The sequence below is a fragment of the Tamandua tetradactyla genome, chromosome 6, assembly GCF_023851605.1.
Source record: "Tamandua tetradactyla isolate mTamTet1 chromosome 6, mTamTet1.pri, whole genome shotgun sequence".
Classification (NCBI taxonomy): Eukaryota; Metazoa; Chordata; class Mammalia; order Pilosa; family Myrmecophagidae; genus Tamandua; species Tamandua tetradactyla.
Genome location: NC_135332.1, coordinates 161,531,203 through 161,548,634, shown reverse-complemented (window position 1 = coordinate 161,548,634; position 17,432 = coordinate 161,531,203). Strand labels below are relative to the sequence as shown.

Genomic DNA, 17,432 nt, shown 5'->3' with positions numbered 1-17,432 from the left:
GGCTTAAGTCAAAGAAATGAAGTCTTATAGCTGAGTCAGGAGGTAACTGAAAAAGAAAAAGGGCTTACTTTGGAAGAAGCATGTTACTATGGAGAGCTTAGACCCAAGAACTATTTTGTAACCATCAGAGCTACTCAAAAGAACAATTCAGAAAACTGAATAATCATGGTGAATCCTGTGGAGCATATTGTGTGTAAGAGGTAGTTTGCAATTGAACTTGCATTTGCTTCTAAAAGCAAAGGGTATTATTGGCAATTAGGACAATCACCCAGCCAATATTTATCAAGCCCTTACTGTGCATGGTGGCAGGGATAGGGTTTACAAAGATAGATAAACAAATCACAGTACCTCTCTTCATTGATAGCACAGTCTAAAACTCACTGTACTAAAGATAGGCATATTGGGGTAAGGGACCAGAAAGTTGTTCTCCCTGGGAGCGTTGAGGGATTTTTCAAAGAAGGGAGGGGTAGGAAATAGCAAAAGAAGACTTTTTCAGGAAGAGAAGGGCATGAGCAAAAACACAGAGAAATAAGAGAACGTGGCACCTTGACGGAAAAGTAGGAGGTGCAGAATATTGGGGGAATCATGGGTAAGATGGGTTGGGGACCTTTGGGGTGGGGGTTTATATTTCATACCAAGGAATTTGAAAGCTATCTTATAGGATAAGGAGATCTACTTAAGGAGTTGAGGCAAGATTGTGATATGTTCAGATATGTATTTCAGAGAAAGATCCATGCCAGCAACATGGAAGATAACCTGGAGAGAGGGGAACTTGAGTTTAAGTCACTACTGTAATAGCCAAATGAAATGATGATAAAAGCATGAATTAAGGCAGCAGCAGTTATCTTTCTGGCTTCCATGGCCAGATATGGAGAGAGGTACATTTACAACATGACAGGTAAGGCACTACGTCCTGAAACAGACTCTACTTGGGGCCTGCGGGATGGCGCAGTCTGCTCCATGAGCAGCTTCTCATGGAGAATAGAGACTTACTGACAGGACTGAAAGAAGTAAATGTTCATCTCACAACATGAGATTTGTGTCCTATTACTGGATGGTACCTTAATACGCTATTAATTCATATATCAAAATTATTTAATTTTAACATGAATGTCACTACTAAATTAGGTAATATGTTATGTCAAAAACATGTCGAGGGGCGCATGGGTAGTTTAGTGGTTAGAATGCCCGCCTTCCATGCGGGAGACCTGGGTTTGAATCCCGTACCATACATTCCCCCCCCCAAAACACACGTTGAGTTGTTAAGTATTTAAAATACACCACAGTTTTCATAGTTATGTTTTGGCATTTCTTCCATTTTTAATACTAGGAATCTCAAAAAATATATATGGCTCAGACCACTGAGACACCCTGAATCTACCCTTATCAATAGAGCTTGTAGTTATCACACCACCTAGCTATACCTTTTTAGGAGAAAGTTTTTCTACTCTGAGATAGTTACTGCTTCCCCAGCCTGCTCCCAGCTCTGGTTTCTGGACTAGTAAGTGGGTGTTTATTCTATCCTTGCTTATTAACTCTGAGTAGTCTTGCTTCAGACACCTCTCCCCTAGTAATGGCTTGATGCTTAAATACTTGAGCTTATTTTTCTGAGTTCTCATTGCTGCATGTCTATCTTTTCAAACAGATATGCATGTTTACATCAGCAATATAACTCCTCTTTGTGGCCTTTCTAAAATTGAGGATTTTCACAGCAATCAGAAAGAATCACAATTCAGTAAGTTCAAAGGTCCATTGGTAGTGAACGCCCTGACCCTACAGCCTTCTTCAGTTTTTTTCCTCGTATCTTTTCTGCTCCTGTGACCATAGTTATCTTTCTAAGCACAGCTTTAGGACTTTCCTCTCCCCCTATTCTAAGCATCAGTCCATCCCAAAAGATTTCAGAATAAATCCAGTTTCCACAGCCAGGCCTCCAGGCCCTTCTTGACAATCACTCCCCCACCTACAAGTCTAACTTTAATTCCCCCTATACTTCTGCCTTGCGTAAGTTCTTTCAGTTCCACATCACAAATGCCTATCTCATACTAGCGTAGACAAAATAAGAGAAAGAGTGTGGAAGCGAGAGAGAAAACCTGGGTGGTAAGGGCATCAGGCATGGGCACATCCTAAGGTTCAAGAGATGTTTTAGGACTCTGCCCTGTCTCCATCTCTTGCTGTTATTGTCCTATTAAAATCCAACCTCCTCTCCTTTGACAAAAAGGTGGTCTCTGGAGGCTCCAGGCCTGTATCATCTCAGTTAAGCATTCATAGCTGAAAGAGAGCGCTTTTGTCCCTTCCTCCCTATAGAAAGTCTCAGTGACACTGAGTGGTCCAGCTTGGCATCTCATGTCCAGTCCTGCCGAGCAGACAGCACCAGGCCCCTATAAACGGCAGCACTCAAATGTGACTGTACATCAGAATCATTTGAATCACTTTCTAAGAATAGTGATTGCTGTCCTGTTGCAGACCCACCCACTCAGACTCCTTCAAGATAATGTCTGAGAGTCACCACCCCTGGGCCACAGCAATGATTATCGTGCTGTTCATTCAGGCCCTTTCCTTTGAAAGGCCCTTTGCAGCTCCCTTTCAACCACCTACTAAATCCTACCTGCCCCTCACTGCCCTGCTCAAATCTCTTATTCCCAAAGGTGATCTAAGAATGATCACTTTCTCTGGCATGCCCAAGAATGGCCTTGGGAAGGTGGGTTTGGGTTGGGGTCTCAAATGATGGCCAGGATTTTTGATGCATGGGAAGAACAAGGGAAGGGATTTTACCTTCAAATAAAACGGAATAAGCAAAAACTATGGGGACTTATGGTACGATGATAGCTTTGCAGAGAATGAATAAATAAATTTGGTTGAAACACAGGGATCATGTAAAGAAGCGGTAAGAGAAAAATACTGATAGTCAGGTTGGCAGCCAGATGGTGGGAGAGCTCAAAAACTGAAGAATTTTTCATTTTGTCCAGGATGCCAGCGCTTTCCAAGACATTGATCTTATTTTCACTTGAGGACACCAGGTGGGACCTAGGACCGTGGGTGCCTCTGAAGTAGCCTCTTCCAGCTACAAACACCCTGGCCTGTTTACTCCCATACTCAGGGAGATTTCCTGTTTGCTATGATGGGAAAAAGTTGTGGAGCACTGAACTAGGCAAAAAAAGCCATTGAAGAATTTGAACACAGAAATACATGACAGAAAAAATGTTTTAGGAAAATCAGCTCAAATGCCAAGTGATTGCCTGTCAGCATCCATTTAATTCCTTTACTGATGGCATCACTTTCGGTTGACTCTAAAAACTAAAGTCAGATCAGAACTCAGAGAATTGAATTCAAAGGAAAAGGTTGATTTTCTTCATGTCAACTGAATAGCTGTGCATTCTCCCCAGCCCCATCTCCTCTCCCCCAAAAAAACATATGAATTTTAAAAGCGAAATGACACTGCACAAGGAAAGATGTAAGAGGCAACGTCTACTTCAGACCAATACTTAGACATCAGCTGGGTAGAAATGTACATTCCCAGCATCCACTTAAGGAATGGATTCAGGGGAAAAGCTGAAGAAGAAAGCAGGGAAGGATATAAGTCAATTTACAAATTTTCTTGCATTCTGTTTGCACAGGGTGGTGCCGGTATTTTATTTGGGGGTGGGGGGTGGGTTATGAATTCCAGCATCACCTTTTAAAATCCCATTTTGAATGGACTGTGCTTTCAGATTGTCCATTTTGTTACTCATTTATGTGAGCAATTGAGTATCGTCCACAAGCTCATGAATTTCAGTACTAAAAAAGCATACCCTTCCCCCATATGTTGGTGGATTTCCAAAGGGAGTTTTCCAGATTGGAACTGCCAAAAGTAAATTCTTTGCTGTTCCACCAAAGTTTCACAAACTTTCACTGGAAAGTTATTTACCAGTTCTGGATTTGCCTAAGATGGTTCTAAGTTCTTTCTTAGTTTTCAAGAACCATAAAAGTCTAAATATGGGTGCTTAGACCATAAGACTTTTGAACTAGAATAGACTAGCTGATACTAGTTGCTAGTTATTGTAGTGCAAAAAAAAGAAGAAGAAGAAAAAAAAAACTTAGCAGAGTATATTTTCCTCCGGTCTCAGAATATTACTAATTTACACCTCATTTTGAGTAAGAGAGAAAATAAAACCACCACAGTACTAATTTACAATGGTAGTAACAGAATGATATTAGCTTATGGTACTTTATACAAGCTAGCATAAAGAGTTCCTTCCATTTTTCAGAAAATAGGTATGAAATAAGAAAGCATCACATATCAAAACCTTTGGGCTGAGGAGAATTATGGGAAGTTGGCAAAGCTCCAGGAATCAGTTCCTCCACGAAAACAATTATTAAACAGGCAGGAACTGTCTGAATCAACTATTTTGAAACTCCCGAGTCCAGTAGAACACTGGACAGCATCCAGGGAACAGCGGGCGGGATAGGCTGACCACCTGCAAATTGCATCTACCAGGCAGTTTCCAGGGCCCGGCCCCCACTCCCGTGGCAGGCAGCAACGGGGTCCCACCCTGGCATAGCTTGCTGGTGTCAGAAAAGGACATCAAGATCCATTTCCCCAAGATCTGGGGCGAGCACAGGCTGATTGCCGATCCTGGCTCTTGATGAGGCAGCAAAGGAGACTTAAAGATAATAGACGTCCTCAGCGCTGCAGGGGACAGTTTAAGGGCTGAATTTGCTGGGCAGGTCAACAAAGTGCAGCTTTCAGGAGCCGTGGAAGCGGTTCCTGCTGCCCTTCCTGGCCTCTCCTGCATCCCCTCTCCAGGGCACTGTGGAGCCAGCCAGTGCTCCCTTTGAAGGTCCCTGGATTTGTTCTAGCTGGGAAAGACAGACTTGGGAAAGCTCCTCCGGTGTGCCCTGCCTCCCAGAATGTGCAAAAGCTGCTTGAGACAAAGAAAGCAGTTTAGGAAACAACTGAGGTGGATGACCCGGGATAAAGGCTTACCTGCTTCAAGTACAGCAGTGGGACTCCTGGGAGAGGGAGAAGGTCTGCCTCCAGGGAAAAAGAGGGGACACGAGGGGGCACTCAAACTCCATCAGCAAGGGGACTCCTAAGGCCATTAGCAAGCCAAGCCCAGGACAAGCCCCAGGCCCAGAGCAGACAGGAAGGACCCGCACCTGCATTTGCCTTGAGCTGGCCTTCCTGCTTGAGGGCTGGCAGTCAAGAAAATCTCCATCATCAGCTCACAAACTCAAGAAACAGAAATCTCAGGGAATAAATCCCAGAGTGGACATTTTAACACACTGATTACAAGACAAAGAAACAGGAAATGATGGCCCATCCAAAGGAAGAGGATAAAAATCCAGAGAATATCAGCAAAGACAGACTCTGCACATTTCAGACAAAGACTTTTAAAAAATACTCTTCAGTATGTCGAAAGAGATGAAGGAAAATACGGAGAAAAAACTAAAGGATAACAGGAAAACATTGAGTGAATAATATGAGAATCTCAAAGAAAAAATATTTTAGCAGGAACCAGTCAAAACTACTGGAGATGAAGACCACATAACTGAAATGAAAAATTCCTAGGATTTCTACTGCAGAATGGAGTTAGCAGAAGTTCTGATATATGCGAACCTTGAATGAACCTTGAAGAGATCATATTCAGTGAAATAACATCAGACACAAAGGACAGATATTGTATGATCTCACTGATATGAAATAATTAGAAAAAGCACATTTATATGTCAGAATCTATAATATAGGTTATAAGGGGATGAGGTGTGGGCAGGGAATAGGGAACTAAGGCTTAAAATGTACAATCTATTTGAGACAATGGAAAAATTTTGATAATGGATATTGTTGAAGGTAGCACAACATTGTGAATGTAATTAACAACACAGAATTATATATTTGAATGTGGTAAGAAGGGGAAATTTCAGGTTGTATAAATGCAACTAGAATAAAAATTTTTTTTAACAAATCCATGGAACTGTATGACTCAGTGAATCTTAAGTTAAACTATGGACTGCAATTAATAGTACAATTATAAAAATGAGCTTTCATCAGTTGCAGCATGTAGCATACCAATGCATGAGATTAATAAGAGGATGGTACATGAAGATCCTGTATTTTATGCATGATTTTTCTGTAAACCCACATATCCTCTCAGTTATCATATCAAAACTTTGGGCTGAGCCATACTGGTTTTCTATGATAAATTCATATTCACATGTAATTCTATTATTAATAAGCAAAAAAGGATAAAAAGAAATTAAATATAATTGAAGATGTTAAAATATACAATAAGAATACAAGCATGAAGAGAGAAAGATGAAGGAAGTAATAGAGATTTTAAAAGCCAAAATTATGAATTAGGAAATAGAAGAAAAATGAAAATAATACATCCAAGAGCTGTATATTCAAGAAAGTATAAATATGCATCAATAATATAGACAGATGTTTGTCAAAGAAAATCAAGGAGAAGAGAAACTGTATTAAAATCAGAAAGGGGCTAGAACTAAGAGGAGAATAGCAATATGAGACTATCATGTTCCATGGTATGATAATAAATTTGAAAATTACAATGAAATGAATGACTGGAAAAATATAAATGACCAAAATTTAGTCAAGAGGTAGAAATTTTGCCTTTGTCAGTGAATGAGGAAGATGCTAAAGAATTCATCAAAAAATTTTCTTCAACATTATCTCCAATTCCTGATATTCTCATAAGCAGTAGGAACAACCAAATCAATAGCCTGAGCCTTCAATCTTGGGGGTTGTCCCTATGAAACTTATCCCCCACAAAGGATAGGCTAAACCTACTTAATATTAGGCCTAAGAGTCACCCCAGAGAGAACCTCTTTTGTTGCTCAGATGTAGCCTCTCTGTTAACCAACACAGCAAGCGAACTCACTGCCCTTCCCATGGGTCATGATTCCCAGGGGTGTAAACCTCCCTGGTAACAAGGAACAGAAATCCTAGCATGAGCTGGGACTCAGTATCAAAGGATTGAGAAAACCTTTTCGACTGAAAGGGGGAAGAGAGAAATGGGACCAAATAAAGTGTTGGTGGCTGAGAGATTTCAGACAGAGTCAGAGGTTATCCTTGAGGCTATTCTTATGTATTATATAGATATCCCTTTTAGTTTATGGTGTATTAGAGTGACTAGAGGGAAGTACCTGAATCTGCAGAGTTGTATTCTAATAGCCATGTTTCTTGAAGATGATTGTGTAATGATATGGCTTTTGCAATGTGACTGTGTGATTGTGAAAACCTTGTGCTTGATGCTCCTTTTACCTATGGTATGGACAGAAGAGTAAAAAATATGAATAAGAAGTAAACACATAATAGGAGGAACAAAGGTTAGAGTAAATTGAGTAGATTGAAATACTAGTGGTCAATAAAGGGGAGTGGTAGGGGGTATGACATGCATGAGTTTTTTCTTTTTGCTTTCTTTTGCTGGAGAGATGCAAATGTTCAAAAAAAATGATGGTGGTGATGAATACACAATTATGTGACGATATTGTGAGCCATTGATTGTAACCATGTCAAGAACGTTTGTATGTTTGTTTGTTGTTTATAATAAAAATATTTAAATAAAAAAGAATATCTCTAAAACCAGACAGTTTTATCAGGGAGTGGTTAAAAGGAATAGATCAGTCAAATGCTATATAAGCTGTTCCCATTTTTAAAAAAAGGAAGTTATTATCACTAAAGTCTCCATTTGAAAATGCATAATTCTTATTTACACACCTAGAAAATAAGCAACCAAATAGAAAAAACAGCAGTACAATTTCATTTGTTAAAAAAGATATAAACATCGTACAGAAAGTATCAGTGACTCAGATTTAATAATGTATTAAAAGAACGGCTGGCCATGGTCAGGTGAGTCTCTTTACTGAGAGTCAAATACAGAAGCCCTGGAATCCAGCTGCCTGCCACTTCCAGATACTATCACCCCAGGAGGTTATGAACTTCAGGTTCCTTGTCTATAAAGTGAGATTAATAACAGATTTTACCTGTTCAAGATTTCATCAGGATTAAGCAAGGTAATACATGCAAAGTGCTTATTGTAGTTATTGATACATAATAAGCCTTAAATAAATTCTATATCATTATCAAAAGGCCATAAATACAAAGATCCTATCATATTAGGACATCTCTTCCTATGATATATCTTAACAATGGCTGAAAACAAAGTTAGAAACAATATATTTAAAATAAAAGGTTTTTGATGCAAGTATCCCTCATCCTTGGTTATATGTCAAGGAGAGCCTTCATTAACATAATAAAAATACTGAAAACCTTGATTGTTCTTTTACTTAAAGTCAAACATAAAGTACAATTTAGCACAATATATTATTTAACATGATGAAAATATGAAACAAGAGTTGTAATTATTGAAAATGAGGAGCAATGTATATGTTTTTGCACAAAGGAAGGCCTTTTCCTTAGTGGGGAGGATAAATCAGAGAGCAACAAAAAAAATGAACTGAAAAACATTTAAAATTAACCGTTCAAATATATTTTTTAGTACAAAGTGAATGTAAAAATTCAAATCTTTCCAGGATAAGAAAGTAATCATCTAGAAAATAGGACATAAGAAAACAAACACTCCAGTCACCTAAAAGATAAAAACAAACACGGAAAATGGCCAGAAAATCTCTAACAAGAAATAGGCTGTCCCTGTATCAAAACAAACAAAACTACAAACTCTTACTGAGAGACATAGAATGCTTGGCTGAATGGAGAAACATGCCATCTTCCTGAACGGGACAGCTCAATTTTTAAAAGATGTTTGTGCCCCAAAATTATTTATATCCCAATCAAAATAATAATTAGATTTCAGGGAGAATGGACAAAGTGAAACTTATATTTAATTCATATGATAAACAGGGGTGAATAGCCTTCATCATTTTCTGTTAAACAAAGAATAATGAGAGGGGACCAACAGACATTTTATCATATAAATCTGCATTAATTATGTTACTGATAGAAGAAAAGAAACAGAGATCAAGCAAACACCTTAGAACCAGATCCCACTATTTATAAAAACTTGATAAACGATGAAAAGAAACATTAAAATCAATGGGGGAAAGAATGAATTGTTCCATTAATGGTAATGAAAACTTGGTTAGCAATACAGACATATATTTTTCAATCATTAAAGCACACAATATGTCTAACTTCAGATTGAATTAAAAATTAAATGCCAAAATTTGAACAAGAAAATATATTAACCTGTTCACTAGATGGGAAAGGATTACTAAACACCAAAGCAGTAAAAGTAATAAAAGAAATCAAGCCAAAATGAAAAGTTTGATACAATCACTAATACAAAATTGAAAACTTCTTAAGGTTGAACTAAAAATTAAAAGGCAACCAACAAACCAGAAAAATATTTATAACAAGTAAGACGAAGGACTAACATCCTAACTATATAAAGAGCTCCCAGAGATCAACATTGAGAATTTCACAGTCCTTTCTAAAAGAATGAGCAATGGACATTAGTAGTCAAGGAGGAAATACTTCAACAGAGGGAAATACAGATCACTAATGTATGCAAAAAAACACTCCACAACAGTTAAACATATATTAAAATGAACATATTCGCCTATACATTAACAAAAATTTTTGAAAGGTCAAAGTAAGCTCTGCTAAGATTTGTAGAAAGACTTTCTCATGCAAGTGTTGATGGATGTATGAGTTGTTTCAAATTTTTTGGATAGCAGGTTAGCAATATGCATCAAAAAGTCATAAAAATATTCATGCTCTTTAACCAGTTATTTCCACTTTTAGCAATCCCTTCAACGGGAATAACCAGAAAGGCAGGCAGAGTTTTATTCATTGTTTTACACTATAGCATTGCCCATCGCAGGGAAAACAAAAACTCTAAGTTTCTAAACAATAGAGAGATGGTATGTAAATCACAGTGGAGCATATTATAGAATATTATTTCAGGCATTGAAAATATTTTTGAAGAGTATCTGATACCATGGTGAGAAGCATTCAATAAACTCCAAGCTATATAAAAAAAAACAACTGAGATACGAATAGAAAATATACTGTATGAAAACTTAATGTCCATAATGTTATTAGAGGTTATCACTCAAGTGGGGGTAATGATGAATTTTATTTTGTTTCCTTTTATTTTTCAGTTGCCTACAATGAGCATATTATTACTCTATAATTACAGAAAAGATTAAAGCTTTCATGAAAAGAATGCATATGACCCCCCAGTAATGCTGCAGGGATTTGTCTGTTTGATCGGGGAAGGCTTCTTGAGAAACACTCACCCACGACCTCTGCAATCATGAAAATGAAACATATTGCTGAAGCGGCACGGAGTCTCCACTTGGCATGGACTTGTTCATTGGCCCTATCTTCGGTGGCTCTGGGATTGCTATGGCAGTGATAGATGGCTCTCGACTCCAGCGTCTCTGGCTTCTCTCCAGGACATTGATCTTTATCTGGGGGATCCCGCTGGAGTTCCACACTATGGATGAGTATGACAGAAACAAGAAGTGAACACAGTCAAACATACACCTTACCGACAGCCCTCCATTCTTTTTTGCTAACTAGTTAGGAAGTCATCATTCACAGCTCCTCCTACAAGAAATGTCCAAAAAAAAAAAAAGGCAAGAAATTTCCTTCTGAATTTGCAACCACTGAAAGGCTTGTTTTTATTCAGTCAGGCTGTTACTCAATGTATACGACCTGTGATGAAGAGACTTCAAAGGAGTAGGAGAAAGGATGCAGATATATTTTGATGTACTTCCTTCCCAGGTCTTTCACTTTGAAAAGATTTTGGGCACCGTGCTACCCAAAAAAGAGGTGAAGGAGGATGCCTGTGTGAGTCCAATATTGCATGCCATCACTCTCCCCTTCTTCCCATGGCAACACTGCTAATAGGTCATAGCATTTTTTCATGCTGTGTCTCTATAGACCCTCAGAAATGTTCTTAATACAGCTTTGCTGACCAGCTCTATCAATCAATCAGACTCATAAAAGGAGAGTTGAAATCTACTTTTACTTCCTAAAGCAAACAGTGCATATTTGTTCTGCTCAAACATAGAGAAGTCATCTGGGGCCATTCACAGAATTAAAGAATTTCAGAGCCAGACTGTAGATAACATTTAGCCAACCCATAGTTTTTTGGCTGAAGCAGCAGAGATTAAAGAAGCTAAATTGTTTGAGATCAACTATCCAGGAAATGGCAGAGCTGAGATTCTAAGCTGTGCTTTTCCACTATGCCCCACTACCTAAGCATGAGTAACCCTAAAACTAATTTTACAAATGCAAATGTCTATGCCCATGAATCTTGAACTAATCAGATTTTGATTTGTAATAAAATTTATATTTTATTAATTATATTTAATATAATTAAATTATATTAATTAATGAAATTGTTATCATTTAATAATTGATTAACTATCAAATTAATAATTTATGAGATTCATAACTTTGCATTCATGGGTTTGAAAGAATTTAAACTACTTTAAATTGGCCTCCACTTGAACAGTTAATTCATTCTTTGGTTTATCACCATCCAGAGTTACAAGCCTGATGGTTTTGGGTAAGTCAATGATGATGATTGACTCTGTCATCATATTGGGAGCTTTTTAGGAATAAAAGTATATATACATTCTGTATAGAAAATACGGAATTACAGAAAAACACAAGGTAGGCGAAAAATCACTGGTAACATTGCCCCCCAAAATAACTACTATTTATATTTTGTCTTATAAACTTCTAATATGTAAGTAAACATGTTCTATGTGATTGGGTTTGTAAAAGTTAGGATGTATTTTTTCACAAGCCCAGCTCATGCTGGCTTAATTAATAAATGGGAGTTGTTGGTTCTGTAACTGAATATATTTAGAGGACAGGCTTCAGGCACTGTCTGAATTTAGCCAACCCCAAAGGTAGTTCTCAACTACCTTACAACCTCAGGCAAGTCGCCTAATGGTAGTGAGATGGCTGCTAATGGTAATCAGGGCTTGCTTTTCTATATAAGAGGAGAACATGTTCCCACTTGAAACGCATGAGTTCCAGGCTGATTCGGCCAACAAGAACTAACCAGTATGGCCAGAGGAAGATGATGGGTTGATGGCGTAGGCCTTGTTCCACTGGGGAGGTTGGCTGCACCTAACCATGCTGACTCCCAGAGCTGAGAGCAATTTCAATGTGACCCAAATGGCATGGCGGCCATTCAGTGGGGAAGGGCTGAATCCCTCGGGCAAGATGACAGTGTCCACAACAGGATCCTACTAAAGATACAGCTTTGAAATCTAATTCTTAGCTCTAAGAATATTGTGAACATTTTCTAAATGTATTAAATCTTCTATAAAATCATTTTTAACATCTGCAGAGATTACAGTTAATGTAGATATGTCGTCATAATTAACTGATTTCCTATTATTGGATAATTAATTCTTTTCCAGTTACTTGTTCATACAAGCACTGCTGTGGTTCATATCTTATAGGTGATCTTTGCTAAATATATAACAATTTCCTTAACATATTACCTTAAAGGGGAAATTACTTGGCCAAAGAGTACCTACATCTTTAAGGTGTATATTGCCAACTTGGCCTCATAATGTTTATATTGATGATGTTAATACCCTCAGGATTTTAAGTAGCTCCAACTATCCTTTTTTGTTGGGATCAGAAGTTTTCAGCAAGTGACACAAGAAAATTTATATCTATAAATGAGTGGATTTTTGCCTTTGTAATTTAATACATACCCTGATAATTAAAAAACCACAGAATGTACTAATGCGTGGCTCCAAGACTCATCAATTCAGAGGAGCCTGAGAACTAATATGAAAGCAAAGCAGAGGTCTCCTCTGTCCTTGTGCTGAGAAGGCAACATAAGTAGGCAGGGTGGTCCGCAGTTCTGGGAATGTCTAGTTTGTAGTGGTCATGTGAAGTTTTGCCTTATTTTATTTTTTCTTGAATCGTGTAGCTGACAAAGACCATGCAGTAAGAGGCTAGAAAAGTAAACATCCTGGAGCAGCTTAGACATGAGATCAAGGTAGAAAAGGAACCTGGGTAGTGCCACAAGGGGAAATTGTGAGAAACCTGGCCAGTTTTTACTTTTGAATACTTTCCATATCCTAGACTCTAAGATTAACCAGTATGGATGTACTTTGAGTTGAGACTGTTCCTTTAAGCACTAAACCAGGGGTCCAAGTCTGGGTTTCAGAGGGTCCACTGGAATTAGATACAATGTGAGTGTTTTATGAAAAAAGGCAAGAGCCCAGAGTCTTTACAGGATTCTCAAATGAGTCTCTGACTCCAAAATAAGTTTAAAAACAAAGTTAAAATACATTACTCATCTTCTCATTAGTACAAAGTTATGGTAATATCTCTAGATACAGAACAGGTCCTTCATCTGAAAAATGATGTGAATTCTAAAGAAGTATTATTTTAAGAAGGTGCCTAAATGCAAATGCTATGATTCCTCAAAAAATTAACATAAATTTGTTGTTAATGAATAAATCACCATAGATTCCCATGTATTCAAATATGGCCTAGGTTTTGAAGAGTAGCAACAAGAGGATAGAGTAAAGAAATTTACTGTAGCATCAAAGAGGAAAAAAAGGAGAATCAAGAAATATTAGAAAAGTTGATGCCAACAACCCAGAACTTTGAATTGATATCTTTAAATAGGATTTAGAAATTTGAGCTTTTGTGATCTTGGAGAAGATACCATTTTTATGTTTATTTTGTCTTTGTTTGGTGATAAAGGTTAAATCCTTTTTTTCCCCCCTGTATCTCTAAAATGGAGCTGATAATATTTTCCATCCTCTTATTTTACAGGTCAACTACACAAATTCTACTTGTGCTTTTGCAATTTCATATCACTTCTCCTAAGAAGCTTAAATACTATTCTGTTGGAAAAGGAGTTGTAAGCTTAGGTCTTAGCATACATTTGCAATACTTCAGTCATTTGTTCACTCATCCATTCAACAAATATTTATTGCATGCCTACAAGGTACCTGAACTATCAGAGATGCTAATGATATCATAGTCCATAAGACAAAGGTCTAAATAGCCTAAGAAAAAGTCCCTCTGCAATTGGCTCAGATATTTGATGCTATCAAACTAAATATTCTTACTCTTTAGAATATTAATTCTATATTAACAGAATGAAGCCATGCAAAAATATTACATGCCATTAATGGGTAATTATTCTCTTAAATCTTGCTCCTAATATGAATTCATTTCAGATGTTCCTGCATTCATCTATATGGATTGCGTATGCTTCTCTTTTCTCCCCACTTGCGTTGAACTATTTGAAGCTCCCCAAACACAACAAACTGTCATCCTTACACTTCTGTCTTTACCTTGCAAATCCTCCAGTCTGGAAAACTTTCCTTAATTCTACCCTTTATGCAAGGTTTAATCCTACTCTAACTTCTTCATGTTTTGTAATTCTCAACCTATCACATTTTCTGTAAAACCTTTCAGATAAAGCCTTCCCCTACTCCGGCTGAAGTCCGGATAAAACCTGAGTTTCCCTGCTGTGCTCTCATTGAATGCCACCAGCATGACACCTACACTGCTTTGTAATTGCCTATTTCTTACCTATATTCTCCATTAGACCCCAAGCTTCAAGAGGAGAGAGATCTGGGACTAGGAATGCTGTCTTCTCCAGTATATATCCAGCATTTAATGCTCAATAAATAAATGTTAAAGAAATGGAAAATGAATGAATATATTGCATATGGCACTGTGGGAGATATTAAAGGGGTTTAGAACTATGCAGAACATTAAAATCCACCACATTTTATAGGTATATATATTGATAAAGATATTGTATGATTAAGAAAATAGCAATTAATTTTAAGATCAACATAACCACAACTTTTGCTGCATAGTTGAAAGTCTTATTTTGTCTAGTTATAATTTAATAAAATTTGCTACCTGACTTAAAGGAGGGGATAATTGAGAAGAAGAAAGTAAAACACATTAGTACATATATGTCTATTAAATGGAAGAAAAATTTGAGATGAAAAAATATATTAATGAAATATTTTCTTCATGCACTTAGAATATTTAAGGAATCAAATTGACAACAGAGTCTTGCATTTTCCAGGACATGAATTATCTAAGTCAGTAAACAGCTTATACAAAATTTTACAAAATGCCCCCAGGTTGCAAAGCAAAAGTTTCTATTTTGAAGAAGCTGAATCTAGGGATTCAGTGAATATTCAAGACACAGAGAATTGGGAAGCAGGCATATATGTTACCTGTCTAGGGCGAAAGCATACATCTTGGTGGCTTTGTCATTCACAAGGTAAGTTTTCTCAAGAAACTCCATGGAAGCCAGAATAAGAGCTTTTGTTGTTGTTTAACTCACTGCCCGGTTTGGAGAGCAAATCAGCACTATAATTATTCACGAGCCTTCACAAGAAAAAATTAAAAGACTTCCAGGACTTAAAATAACAAGCCTCCTATGTCTGTGTTATTGGTAGGTCTGCTAAAATTAGCTTCCTTGGACTATCACCTGGCCTCATTCTCTCACCCACAGAGACTACTTTCTAGGGAGTTATGCAGGTTTGTCATATGAAGTGTGCGTGTGTGTGTGTGTGTGTGTGTGTGTGTGTATGTGTGTGTGTTCTTTCCTATGCTGTCTGATTTGATGTGCCTTCTAAGAGGTAAAAGAGCTAGAAGGTTTCCTGCTAATTGCTGATGTAGGGGTTTGACCTTCAGAGCACACTCTGTTGAGCTGCAAACAGCTACCCTTCTGTATGCTAAGCTCTTGTTTGTTTTTGTCTCGCATGCAACCTAAGAGAATTTCTCCTAGGATTTAGTTCTAAAATAACCTCTAGGCAGCTGTCAGCATTTACATTTCCTCCCCTAGGACCATTCTGAGGTCTCACTACTGAAGGGGAGGACAAGGGTCATTAGCTCCTGAAGTCTGTAATCTGAAACTCTTCCTGGGACCGCAGCTTTGAAACCCTTTCGACAGTCAGAAAAAGGGCAAACTTAGCTTCTAAATAAATAACAGTTCTCAATCTTAAGAAAAAAAAACCAGAATGGTCTCAGTTCTCTCTTACCAGGGCATCATGTACTGAGGATAAAAGGTTCACCCAAGCAAATCTTATCAGGCAAACTAATCACAACTCTTAAGAATGGGACCTCCTTGGTTGCTCCTGAGATACCATCAAGCCCCAAATTTCTAGGAATCAGCATTTCTTCATTACAAAGCATTTTTCTTTCCAGATAACCGAAAAGACCACACTCCAATGGCAACAGGCTAGCCAAATTCGTGGGTGGGCCAAAGAGCACCACGATCTGTACAGACACATGGTGGGGCAGAGGAGAAAAGGCGTAAATGCAAACCACTGAGTTCTCATTTTCCTTCTCCCTCTGTCAACACTAATTTCTAAGTGAGAAATCTCAGGGTAGTTCAGTCCTAGGAGCAGACATATCCCAGAGTCATGAGAATTTGCCCATCTTGCTAAGATGGGAATTTGCCCACCTTGCCCACAATGGCCTAATGAAGAAAGACTTGCCCCTGGAAGAAAAATGACAATTGCACGAGCAGTGAAAGGAGCAGTCGCTATTGGCTGAGAGTGAGAAGCTCAGGTTTCCTATCAGGCCCTTGGCAGAGCTGTGCCTCTTATCTTAAGATTTCAGACACTTTCACCTTTAACATAACTTCTAAATTCTTCTCATCTGACTCCATTGCCTAACTGATGGTTAACTTCGCTCTGATGGATAGGAACCAGAAACAAGGCTCTGGAGAGGTCCCTGAAGAAGGAAACGATTTTTTTTCTTCCAAAAGAAGATATTACAGTCTTGATCTAGTGTTACCAGAATAAAAACAAAGGCTTTCCTTCTCATATATCCCTCCTCTTTTTTTTCAACTCTTTTTATTGTATAGTATAACATATATACAAAGCAAAGAAATACAAAAGCAATAGTTTTCAAAGCACTCTTCCACAAGTAGTTACAGGACAGATCCCAGAGTCTGTCATGGGCTACCATACAAACATTTAATATTTTTCCTTCAAGTTGCTCCAGAATATAGGAGGCTAGAGGGCGTAAATATTTTTTTTATCACCACAATCAGCTTTTTTTCTTTCTTTTTTGTGAAAAATAGCATATATACAAAAAAGCAATAAATTTCAAAGCACAGCACCACAATTAGCTGTAGAACATATTTTAGAGTTTGACATGAGTTACAATTCCACAATTTTAGGTTTCTACTTCTAGGTGCTCTAAGATATTGGAGACTAAAAAGAGATAGCAATGTAATGACTCAGCAATGATATTCATTTGTAAATTCTATTTTCTCTGTATAACTACATCATCACCCTTCATCTTTCTATCTATCTCTTTAGGGGTGTTAGGGCTATGGCCATTCTCACTTTTTTATGCTGGAAGGGTGTGTCAATAATATGAGGTAGCGAGATGGAACTATCTGACATTCTGGAGAGGCTGGACCCTCTAGGTT

General features: G+C 37.8%; 1 protein-coding gene across 1 annotated transcript in view; it reads right to left on the bottom strand.

Moving 5' to 3' along the window:
* SLC30A8 (solute carrier family 30 member 8) overlaps positions 1-15,481 on the bottom strand; it is a 41,690-nt gene extending 26,209 nt beyond the window's left edge. The window contains exons 1-2 of the mRNA XM_077163243.1: positions 15,220-15,481; positions 10,258-10,457 (exon numbers count right to left, since the gene is read on the bottom strand). Coding sequence (XP_077019358.1) covers positions 10,258-10,457; positions 15,220-15,290 — 271 coding nt within the window. The 5' untranslated portion in view covers positions 15,291-15,481. The remainder of the gene's footprint in view (positions 1-10,257; positions 10,458-15,219) is intronic.
* Positions 15,482-17,432: the final 1,951 nt, after the last annotated feature.